This window comes from Electrophorus electricus (assembly GCF_013358815.1).
Source record: "Electrophorus electricus isolate fEleEle1 chromosome 5 unlocalized genomic scaffold, fEleEle1.pri SUPER_5_unloc_8, whole genome shotgun sequence".
Lineage (NCBI taxonomy): Eukaryota > Metazoa > Chordata > Actinopteri > Gymnotiformes > Gymnotidae > Electrophorus > Electrophorus electricus.
Genome location: NW_023336132.1, coordinates 9453 through 22500, shown reverse-complemented (window position 1 = coordinate 22500; position 13048 = coordinate 9453). Strand labels below are relative to the sequence as shown.

The window sequence follows — 13048 nt, the reverse complement described above, 5'->3', positions numbered from 1 at the left end:
GATTAGAACACAGGTCCTATCTCACAGATCACATTAGAACACAGGTCTTACCTCACAGATCACATTAGAACACAGGTCCTACCTCACAGATCACATTAGAACACAGGTCCTACCTCACAGATCACATTAGAACACAGGTCCTACCTCACAGATCACATTAGAACACAGGTCCTACCTCACAGATCACATTAGAACACAGGTCCTATCTCACAGATCACATTAGAACACAGGTCCTATCTCACAGATCACATTAGAACACAGGTCCTATCTCACAGATCACAGGTTGTCCCCCCCCCCCCCTTGTCCAGTCTGGGTTGTAGATCTCCTCAGTCAGGTGATGGTTACCAGTGTGTGTGGTGGAACCTCAGCTGGTTTCTAACTACTGACCATTTGGTGTTATTGATAACCAGTAAATATTATCAATAAAATAATGTATAATACAATGTCTGTTAATCTTGAAATTTAAGGCTGTCAGTCCCTGAATTGACTAAGATTTACCACTGGAAGTTTCATGCCCAATCTAGCAGGAATAAACAATCTATTTATAACAATCTGTTTATCTATTTTCCTGTAACTCCTGTAATGAGTATTTTATGAATGAATCTAAAAGAGATTATCATGTGTTCTGTTGTCTTCCTCTTTTATCAGAACTGGCCCCTGCTTGCCACAGAAAGCTCAAATCCAAACTGAGGGACAAATGTCAGAAGATTCATGAAGGAATCTCACAGCAGGGAACCACAGCACTTCTGAATGAGATCTACACAGAGCTCTACATCACAGAGGGAGGGAGTGGAGAGGTCAATAATGAGCATGAGGTGAGACAGATTGAGGCAGCATCCAGGAGACCAGTAACACAGGAGACATCCATCAAATGCAGTGACATCTTTAGACCCTTACCAGGACAAGACAAAGCCATCAGAACTGTGCTGACTAAAGGAGTGGCTGGAATTGGCAAAACGGTCTCTGTGCAGAAGTTCATACTGGACTGGTCTGAAGGAAACGTAAATCAGGACGTTCTCTTCATATTTCCACTTCCTTTTAGGGAGCTGAATTTGATGAAGGAGAAAAAGTTCAGTCTGGTGGAGCTTCTTCATCGCTTTTTCCCAGAAACATCTGAATTAAAACCTAAACATTATACAAACTACAAAATTCTGTTCATCTTTGATGGTCTGGATGAGTGTAGACTTCCTCTAGATTTCCAGAACAATGAGAGATTGTGGGATGTAACAGAGTCGACCTCAGTGGATGTGCTGCTGACAAACCTCATCAAGGGGAATCTGCTTCCCTCTGCTCTCCTTTGGATAACCTCTCGACCAGCAGCAGCCAATCAGATCCCTCCTGAGTGTGTTGACCAGGTAACAGAGGTAAGAGGGTTCAGTGAACCACAGAAAGAGGAGTATTTCAGGAAGAGAATCAGTGATCAGGGCCTGGCCAATAGAATCATCACACACATGAAGTCGTCAAAAAGCCTCTGCATCATGTGCCACATTCCAGTCTTCTGTTGGATTGCAGCCACTGTTCTAGAGAGAATGTTAGGTGAAGCAGAGATTAGAGAGATCCCCAAGACTCTGACTCAGATGTTCACACACTTCCTGATCTTTCAGCTCAGACACAAGGATCAAAAATATGGACAAAGTATGAAAGGACAAAAAGGTCCCACTCACCCACGTCACATGAGAAAAAATGTTTTGGCACTGGGAAAACTGGCTTTCCAACAGCTAGAAAAAGGCAACCTGATCTTCTATGAGGAAGACCTGAGAAACAGTGGCATTGATGTCAGAGAAATGACAGTGTATTCAGGAATGTGCACTCAGATTTTCAGAGAGGAGTTTGAGCTACAGCTGGGGAAGGTGTTCAGCTTTGTACATCTGAGTGTTCAGGAGTTTCTGGCTGCTTTATATGTGTTTATTTCCTTCATCTCCACCAACACCAATGTGCTGCAACAGAAAGACTCTGGATCTTTCAGTATTTTCAAAACCCCAATGTGTGTCTTCCTCAACAGTGCAGTGGACAAGGCCTTACATAGTCAAAATGGACACCTGGACCTTTTTCTTCGCTTCCTTCTGGGTCTAGCACTGGAGTCCAATCAGACTCTCTTACTAGGCCTACTGAAAAAGAGAGGAAGATGCTCACACAGCAGAGACAAAACGGTCAAGTACATCAAGAAGAAGATCAGTGACAGTCCCTCTACAGAGAAATCCATCAATCTCTTCCACTGTCTGAATGAACTGAATGATCATTCTCTAGTGCAGGAAGTCCAAACATACCTGAGCAGAGGAGGTAACAGTAGTCTCCATGGAGCCAGACTGTCTCCTGCTCAGTGGTCAGCTCTGGTGTTTGTGTTGCTGAACTCAGAAGAGGAGCTGGATGAGTTTGACCTGAGGAAATATGACCCATCAGAGGAATGTCTACTGAGACTGCTGCCAGTGGTCAAAGCATCCAGAAAAGCCTTGTGAGTATTTTCATTTAGAGATGAACAGTGGGTGTAGCAGGCAGTGGATGTTCTTGACTCAGAAGGTCTTCTGTGAAAAATGAAAAGGAGAGAGAGAGAGAGAGAGAGAGAGAGAGAGAGGGAACATTAGAGAGAGAGCAGGATAGAGAGATCCCATCACCAGGTGCTTAAGTTAAACCATAAAGTTGTGGAACATTGGAATATAGTAACACTGTCCAGTCATTCATTAGTCTAAATGTATTAATGATGGTTAAATGATATTTGATGTCATGGGTAGTTGTGTGCCTGTGTATTGAGAATGGTCCTACATTTAAAACAGTGGCCAACAGTGTTTGTTTATAGTTCACACTCTTAGTAAAACAGCCAGAGAAAATGTGCTGCAGTGTAACATACAGAAGTGTTCAAGTACGAAATATCAGTGTGTACACGCGCACACACACACACACACCACACCACACAGTGTAACATACAAAAGGGTTCAAATATGAACTATCAGTTCAGCTTTCTGATCAACATTACAGTTCAATCACTACTGACCAATACAGAGAAAAGTGCACAAGGATGAGCATAACCAATGTATACACATATGCACACACACTCACACACACACACACACACACACACACATATATATATTTCACACTGATGGCAGTTTTCAAACTTTATCACAGGTTTTCTTTAGAGCCGATGATGGTGATTGGGCACATTTATAAAGGTGTAGGTGTTAATATGACTTCATCTGAAACACTATATAAAGGTGTAGGTGTTAATATGACTTCATCTGAAACATTTTCATTGTTTAAATATTTTACCAAGGCAATTTGTCATAATCTAGTTGTAAATAAGTTTAAGTCAAAATAAACTAACATCATTAACAGCAACTGATTCCAGTACTACACCTTCAGTGCTGTGTGATTGAGGTACTTGACTTTTAATTAGAAGGTTGCTGGTTCAAGCCCCACCGCTGCTGAGTTGCCACTGTTGTGCCCCTGAGCAAGACCCTTAACCCTCAATTGCTCAAGTTGTACTCAGTCATAATTGTAAGATGCTTTGGATAAAAGCGTCAGCTAAATGCCATAAATGTAAAATGATGAGTGTAGCATGCAGTGACGTTCACAGCTCTGTGCGATCAGTGTAACATGCAGTGACGTTCACAGCTCTGTGTGATCAGTGTAACATGCAGTGACGTTCACAGCTCTGTGTGATCAGTGTAACATGCAGTGAGTCTCCCAGAAGCTAATGCTGTTACTACTGTCACTCACCTAAAATTGTAGCAGACTACTACTGTTGCTCACATACAGTGGGACCAATATCTCAGACCACTAGTGAAAATGATTGTTTTGCATTTCTCTCAAGTTTAATACAATGCTTTTCTTTACAAATCATATAATCAGCATAATTTGAGTGAACAGTTGAACGTTTTTTAATGAATTTCAGAAAGTATTACTATTTGGCTCTACTCAAATGCATGTAAGCACAGTTGTGAAACTGACTGCATCAGTTCTTTTGTACAAAAAGTCAGAAGTCCTTGAGTCCTCACACAAGCAGTGCAGGAGAAGTGAGTCAGTTCTGATCCAACTGAAACATGTGAACCATCCTCTTCTCCCCAGTATTTTACTGCACACATACAGTCCATGAAGGACAAACTCCAGGGACACATTTCATGTCAACAGCAGACATGAGATAGTTGCCTCACACACACTTAACTGACTGATGGGTTCTGCCTCACACACACTTAACTGACTGATGGGGTCTGCCTCACACACACACCTGACTGACTGATGGGGTCTGCCTCACACACACCTGACTGACTGATGGGGTCTGCCTCACACACACCTGAATGACTGATGGGGTCTGCCTCACACACACCTGAATGACTGATGGGGTCCCTGACTCAGCTATTGAGCCTCCAGGATTCTCGGTGCACCACACAGACAGAACTCAGGACCTCACTGGGAAAAGCAAAGGCAGAGGAGAATGTTTCATGTTCAGTGACTCAAAGTGTGAGCACAGGAATGTAAACACTAGTAAAAGATTCTGCTCTCTGCATTCTGTCCAATCCTCCATAATCACTACTGCAGTGTTCATCCCACCATCATTAGTACTGCAATGTTCATACACTAATATTCACTACTGCAATGTTCATTCCTCCATAATCATAATACAGTGTTCATTACTCCATAGTCACTACTGCAGCGTTTATTTCTCCATGAAAAACACTACAGTGATTATTCCACCATAATCAATACTGTGGTGTTTATTCCTCCATAATCACTACTGCAGTGTTTATTTCTCCATAATCACTACTCTGCCTGTCTTCCAACAATATTTTCTGTTTGTATATTAGTGTGTTTGTATTTGTGAAACATTGAATGAGATGTGTGTTGTTCTGTTTCCTGTTATGGTGTTAGGGGTGGGATATTTTGATATTTGGACTCTGATTATGGTAACTGCCATTCACTGACTTATGAACCAACCATCCATTATTTGGTCACCTGTCTTAGGTTGCTAATGAATGTTATTTGTCATGTCTTTGTCCATTTTGTCTTTGATGAAGACACAGTAATGCTGAAATGTTGCTGTGTTTGTAAAATTAAAAATCTGAAAATGTATCAGTGTGTTCCAGACCTTTCAAGCTCTTCTTTACATTTTTATTAGCAGTTCAGATCTTTTAATTCATCATCCTCTGACTGAACTACATTATTTATTGTATTTACTCATTTACAGACTATCTGGCTGTGGTCTCAATGAAGAGTCTTGCAAATCTCTCACATCAGTTCTTCAAACAGAAAACTCACTGAGAGAGCTGGAGATGAATAATAATGACCTGCAGAATTCAGGAGTGGAGCAGCTCTGTGCTGGACTGAAGAGTTCACACTGTAAACTGGAGATTCTCAGGTGAGTTTCTGTGACTATTTTTGAATGTAAATAAAGAGCCATTTTAAAAAGCTCAGTGTCAACTCCATTATAGTACAGTATTAAACAAACATTGCCAGGCAAGGCAATGCAAGGAAATTTACACTTTTATATTATAAAGTTCTCTTCTTTAAATATTTCTAAATATAGTTTTGTTGAAACCTTGCTGCATTTCATTAAATGACCACACTGTGGAGACAAAGAGTTACATCTGTGATGCATGAGCAGATTTTCAAGTCTATGAGAGAAATATAACATTGTAAAGAGGAGACACAGATGAGTCCTCATCCACATGTACAGGTGTATTTATTACAATGCTGCTTCAACTAGGCGCTTTGGCATTTTGTCCACAAGCTGCATTTTTGGTCACCTGAGCGCAGAAATCTAGCAAAATGTCTTACAGGATGAATATATTCAGAAACTCCAACAACAGTGTTGTAAAATGAAGTGTTCTAATGTAAGATTTTCACTGAATGAATTTATCTAGTTTATGTATGGAAACACTGTAAACATCAGTCATTCTAATCTCTCTGCAAATAAAAGCCCTTAAAATCTTAATTAAAACATTTAAAGCTGAACCATTGAGGTTCTGGACACATTACAGGACACTTTTACAATCACACGATTCCCTTGCGTTTATGGGTGGGAGACCCTGTTCTCATTATGATTTACACCGTTTGTTCAACAGATGTTCAGATGAGCTGAACTGACAGCCGTGCTGGAGGAAAGAACGCAACAAGTTAATATTCATTCAATAGACCTGAAAGGTTTATTGGTTATTCCTTAAGATAAACCTGTGATCTCCCTCCACAGGTGTTTTTATGAAACATGTAGCTGGCTAATATTAGTAACCTTAAGCTTGCCAAGTTACAGTATATTGTTGGTTACTACACCTAGATACCTCATGCTAACGTCATATTAGCTTGACTTAGGAGTGAATGTTGGCTGCTAATTTTTTCATCAAGCCAGAGACATCAAACTAAAATAGAACAGTGATGGTAGACGACGTGGAGTCAGCAGAGAGAGAAACTGAGCAGACAGCTGACAGTAAACTCAGGACATCTGAACACAGTAGTGAGGAACAATGTTCAGCACTGGACGAGTGAACCTGTGGACTTAATTACAAGAGAGAAAGAAAGACACACAAGACACAGTAATCAGTAATCAGGAGATTAGAAGGAGAGAAGGAGTGAAGTGTGTGTGTGTGTGTGTGTGTGTGTGTGTGTGTGTGTGTGTGTGTGTGTGTGTGTCACACTGGATGTACTGTAACAAAGCTAATGAGGCTAATGTTAGCTTCCTTAAATCTAAGGAAATGGTTAGAATATAAAATACTCCTGCTTGTTCATTTACATTTAGTATAGAGAGACAGAAAACAACCAGGATGAAGAGAAAGAGTAATGCTATTGCCATGGCAACCTTCTTTAGTAAGAAGACAGCAGGAGAGAGAAAAGACAGAAGAACTTGATGGTGAAAGTGTCCAGGAGGAGGACATGGAAGAGAGTGAACACAACAGACAGAGACAGAGGAGCCAGCTGTGTCCTCTCTCACTGTAGCCCCACAGCTCTGCTGTAGTGTCAGCTGTGTCCACTCTCACTGTAGCCCCACAGCTCTGCTGTAGTGTCAGCTGTGTCCACTCTCACTGTAGCCCCACAGCTCTGCTGTAGTGTCGGCTGTGTCCACTCTCACTGTAGCCCCACAGCTCTGCTGTAGTGTCGGCTGTGTCCACTCTCACTGTAGCCCCACAGGTCTGCTGTAGTGTCGGCTGTGTCCACTCTCACTGTAGCCCCACAGGTCTGCTGTAGTGTCAGCTGTGTCCACTCTCACTGTAGCCCCACAGCTCTGCTGGTGTGTCAGCTGTGTCCACTCTCACTGTAGCCCCACAGCTCTGCTGCAGTGTCAGCTGTGTCCACTCTCACTGTAGTCCCACAGATCTGCTGTAGTGTCACCTGTGTCCACTCTCACTGTAGCCCCACAGCTCTGCTGTAGTGTCAGCTGTGTCCACTCTCACTGTAGCCCCACAGGTCTGCTGTAGTGTCAGCTGTGTCCACTCTCACTGTAGCCCCACAGCTCTGCTGTAGTGTCAGCTGTGTCCACTCTCACTGTAGCCCCACAGCTCTGCTGTAGTGTCGGCTGTGTCCACTCTCACTGTAGCCCCACAGCTCTGCTGTAGTGTCGGCTGTGTCCACTCTCACTGTAGCCCCACAGCTCTGCTGTAGTGTTGGCTGTGTCCACTCTCACTGTAGCCCCACAGCTCTGCTGTAGTGTCGGCTGGGTCCACTCTCACTGTAGCCCCACAGCTCTGCTGTAGTGTCGGCTGGGTCCACTCTCACTGTAGCCCCACAGCTCTGCTGTAGTGTCAGCTGTGTCCACTCTCACTGTAGCCCCACAGCTCTGCTGTAGTGTCAGCTGTGTCCACTCTCACTGTAGCTCCACAGGTCTGCTGTAGTGTCGGCTGTGTCCACTCTCACTGTAGCACCACAGCTCTGCTGACTTGTTTAGTTGTTTTTTTGTGTTAATGTAAATAGTTGATTTTAGTGAATAAATTAGTTGTGTGAAGTAGCGATATTGTTTCAGACATTTCTGCACCCATAATTCATCATTTGATACTACATAATTCAGATACACTGAGAATTATAACCACACACTGAGAATTATAACCACACATAGAATTATAATCACATGTAGAATTATAACCAAATGTAGCAATATAACTACATGTAGAAATATAACCACACATAGAATTATAACCACAAGTAGAATTTTTGGAATCTTGAAATACAACCTTTTTCGAGGGGATGAATCAAAGAACTGAAGATACTTGTAAGTGATATAAAATATTAAGTGCTGGACAGAAATTAAACCTTTCTCAGGTAATAATATTTATGTTTATGTAACCCACACCCTTGATTTATTGGTGAAGATTTATTCAAATTGTAATCTCATGGGTTAATTAATGACTCCCTGACTGACTTCATGTGAATGTCATAATCTGATAAGGAATTAAACAGTTTATAGTTTATTATACACTATAATAGTGGTTTTACCACTGTATTAACTTGTGTACCCTGAAATTCCTCTGTGCTGTAAGGATATTTTATTGTGTCACCACAAGAGAGAGACAGACAGATATATTATTTGTGTGTGTGAGAGAGTCAGAACTGACTGACTGATGGGGTCTGCCTCACACACACCTGACTGACTGATGGGGTCCCTGACTCAGCTATTAAGCCTCCAGGATTCTTGGTGCACCACACAGACAGAACTCAGGACCTCACTGGGAAAAGCAAAGGCACAGGAGAATGTTTCATGATCAGTGACTCATAGTGTGAGCACAGGAATGTAAACACTAGTAAAAGATTCTGCTCTCTGCATTCTGTCCATTCCTCCATAATCACTACTGCAGTGTTCATTATTCCATAGTCAAAACTGCAGTGTTTATTTCTACATAATAAATACTACTGTGATTATTCCTCTAAAATCACTACTGCTGTGTTCATTCCAACATAATCGCTACTGCAGTGTTTATTCCTCCATAATCAATACTGCAGTGTTTATTTCTCCATAATCACTACTCTGCGTGTCTGCCAACAATATTTTCGGTTTGTATATTAATGTGTTTGTATTTGTGAAACATTGAATGAGATCTATGTTGTTCTGTTTCCTGTTATGGTGTTAGGGGTGGGATATTTTGATATTTGGACTCTGATTATGGTAACTGCCATTCACTGACTTATGAACCAACCATCCATTATTTGTTCATCTGTTTTAGGTTGCTAATGAATGTTATTTGTCATGTTTTTATCCATTTTGTCTTTGATGAAGACACAGTAGTGTTAAATGTTGCTGTGTTTGTAAAATTAAAAGGCTGAAAATGTATCGGTGTGTTCCAGACCTTTCAAACTCTTCTTTACATTTTTATTAGCAGTTCAGATCTTTTAATTCATCATCCTCTGACTGAACTACATTATTTACTGTATTTAATCTTTTACAGACTATCTGGCTGTGGTCTCACGGAAGAGTCTTGCAAATCTCTCACATCAGTTCTACAAACAGAAAACTCACTGAGAGAGCTGGAGATGAATAATAATGACCTGCAGAATTCAGGAGTGGAGCAGCTCTGTGCTGGACTGAAGAGTTCACACTGTAAACTGGAGATTCTCAGGTGAGTTTCTGTGACTATTTTTGAATGTAAATAAAGAGGCATTTTAAAAAGGTCAGTGTCAACTCCCTTATAGTACAGTATTAAACAAACATTGCCAGACAAGGCAATGCAAGGAAATATACATTTTTATATTATATTATAAAGTTCTCTTCTCTAAATATTTCTAAATATAGTTTTCTGTTGAAACCTCACTGCATTTCATTAAATGACCACACTGTGGAGACAAAGAGTTACATTTGTGATGCATAAGCAGATATTCAAGTCTAGAAGGGAAATATAACATTGTAAAGAGGAGACACAGATGAGTCCTTGTCCACATGTACAGGTGTATTTATTACAATGCTGCTTCAACTAGGTGCTTTGGCATTTTGTCCACAAGCTGCATTTTTGGTCACCTGAGTGCAGAAATTTAGTAAAATGTCTTACAGGATGAATATATTCAGAAACTCCCAACAATAGTGTTGTAAAATGAAGTGTTCTAATGTAAGATTTTCACTGAGTGATTTTATCTAGTTTATGTATGGAAACACTGTAAACATCAGTCATTCTAATCTCTCTGCAAATACAAGCCCTTAAAATCTTAATTAAAACATTTAAAGCTGAACTATTGAGGTTCTAGACACATTACAGGACTCTTCTACAAGCACACATGATTCCCTTGTGTTTTTGGGTGGGATATTGTCTAAATGTGTGTGTGTGTGTGTGTGTGTGTGTGTGTGTGTGTGTGTGTGTGTGTGTGTGTGTGTGTGTGTGTGTGTGGTACCTAGCATGTGTGGTGTTTTGTAATTACATCAGAACTTCAGACATTTCTGACATTTCTGCATCCATAATTCATTATTTGATACTACAGAATGTAGATACATCAAGAATTATCACCACTTGTAAAATTATAACCACAGGGAGACTTATAACTACTTGTAGTATTAGAACTAAGCATAGAATTATAACCACTTGTAGAATTATAACTAAACATAGAATTATAACCACAGACAATTTTTGGAATCTTGAAATACAACCTTTATCAAGGGTATGAATCAAAGAATGGAAGATACTTGTAAGTGATATAAAATATTAAGTGCTGGACAGAAATGAACCTTTCTCAGATAATAATATTTATGTTTATGTAACCCACACCCTTGATTTATTGGTGATGATTCATTCAAAATGTAATCTTATGGGTTAATGAATGACTCCCTTACTGACTTCATGTGATTGTCATAATCTGATAAGGAATTAAACAGTATGTATGTAGTTTAGTATACACTTAACTTGTGTACCCTGAAATTCCTCTGTGCTGTAAGGCCATTTTAGTGTGTCACCACAAGATGTTCACTGGTCCCATCTGTCCCCCCAGTAAATATGTTCTGCAGGCCTCAACTGGACATTTGGTGCTGAAATTATTTGCCAGCAAACAAGCCAGAGCTCACACTATTTAGTTCAAGATCAGTATAACAACTGTTCATACACAGTAAACTAGACCTCACACTGTTTAGTTCAGGGCCAATATAACTACTGTTTATACACAGTAAACCAGACCTCGCACTGTTTATTTCAGGACCAATATAACTACTGTTTATACACAGTAAACCAGACCTCACACTGTTTAGTTCAGTGCCAATATGACTACTGTATATACACAGTAAACCAGACCTCACACTGTTTAGTTCAGGGCAATATGACTACTGTTTATACACAGTAAACCAGACCTCACACTGTTTAGTTCAGGGCCAATATAATTACTGTTTATACACAGTAAACCAGACCTCACACTGTTTAGTTCAGTGCCAATATGACTACTGTATATACACAGTAAACCAGACCTCACACTGTTTAGTTCACGGCCAATATAATTACTGTTTATACACAGTAAACCAGACCTCACACTGTTTAGTTCAGGACCAATATGACTACTGTTTATACACAGTAAACCAGACCTCACACTGTTTAGTTCACGGCCAATATAATTACTGTATATACACAGTAAACCAGACCTCACACTGTTTAGTTCAGGGCCAATATGACTACTGTTTATACACAGTAGACCAGACCTCACACTGTTTAGTTCAGGGCCAATATAATTACTGTTTATACACAGTAAACCAGACCTCACACTGTTTAGTTCAGTGCCAATATGACTACTGTATATACACAGTAAACCAGACCTCACACTGTTTAGTTCAGGGCCAATATAATTACTGTTTATACACAGTAAACCAGACCTCACACTGTTTAGTTCAGTGCCAATATGACTACTGTATATACACAGTAAACCAGACCTCACACTGTTTAGTTCACAGCCAATATAACTACTGTTTATACACAGTAAACCAGACCTCACACTGTTTAGTTCAGAGCCAATATGACTACTGTTTGAAATCTTATTTATTACACAGATTGACACAAATATGTTTCATTTACTGTTTATAATGCTTCACCTCGATTGAAACGTGTGTGTGTGTGTGTGTGTGTGTGTGAGGGAGAGACAGAACTATTATTTGTGTGTGTGTGTGTGTGTGTGTGTGTGTGTGTGTGTGTGTGTGTGAGAGAGAGAGATGGGGAGAGAGAGAGACAGAACTATTATCTACGTGTTTGAGAGAGAAAGAGAACTATTATCTGTGTGTGTGTGTGTGTGTGTGTGTGTCTGAAATAGAGAGTGAGAGACAGTCAGAGAGAGACAGACAGATCTATTATTTGTGTGTATGTGAGAGAGAGAGAGAGAGAACTTTTATCTGTGTGTGTGCGTGAGAGCAAGAGAACTATTATTTGTGTGTGTGTGTGTGTGTGTGTGTGTGTGTGTGTGTGTGTGAGAGAGAGAGAGAGAGAGAGAAACACAACTATTATCTGTGTGTGTGTGTGTGTGTGTGTGTGTGTGTATGAGAGAGAAATAGAGAGAGAGACAGAGAGAGAGAGACAGATCTATTATTTGTAAGTGTGAGACGGAACTATTATCTGTGAGTTTGTGTGTGTGAAATAGAGAGAGAGAGAGAGACAGACAGATATATTTGTGTGTGTTAGAGAGGCAGAACTATTATCTGTGTGTGACCACCACTGATAGAATGTGCTCCTCACTGGACCCCTTGCTGTGCTCCTTGTCTTTCTGCTTCCTCCATATAGGAGAACAAACACTGACCACAGAAAATACTTAAAACCACAAGATGTCTGGAGGGCTCAGAAGTTCAGAAACAATAGTGAAGGTGTTTTGCAGGGAAATTATATAAAATACAAATAGTGGGAGAGTCAAGGCACTGCTCTGTTAAAAAAAAAAAAAGAAATGTGTAAAACTCTTATTTAATGCATTGTTCATAGCAACACTCTAATACAATGGTTATGCTAGTTTTAATGTGTCCAAGCTACATCCCACACAATATAGTAACATGGCCGTCTTTAGGGTTCACAAATTATGAAGAAAATCATCAGTATTATCTTACAGTGTTTGATGAATGGTAAAGGAGTGTTGGAGGCAGCCATCTTCAGTTGCTGGTTATTTCAGCTGCAAATGATTAGAGAGAGATACCAAC

The 13048-nt window shown here is 40.3% G+C and overlaps 1 protein-coding gene across 1 annotated transcript in view; it reads left to right on the top strand.

The window, feature by feature from the left end:
- The window catches only part of LOC113569027 (NLR family CARD domain-containing protein 3-like), a gene marked incomplete at its 3' end in the record, with an annotated part of 17210 nt that extends 4486 nt beyond the window's left edge, over positions 1-12724 (top strand). The window contains exons 4-7 of the mRNA XM_035523448.1: positions 649-2452; positions 5180-5350; positions 9360-9530; positions 12645-12724. Coding sequence (XP_035379341.1) covers positions 649-2452; positions 5180-5350; positions 9360-9530; positions 12645-12724 — 2226 coding nt within the window. The remainder of the gene's footprint in view (positions 1-648; positions 2453-5179; positions 5351-9359; positions 9531-12644) is intronic.
- Positions 12725-13048: the final 324 nt, after the last annotated feature.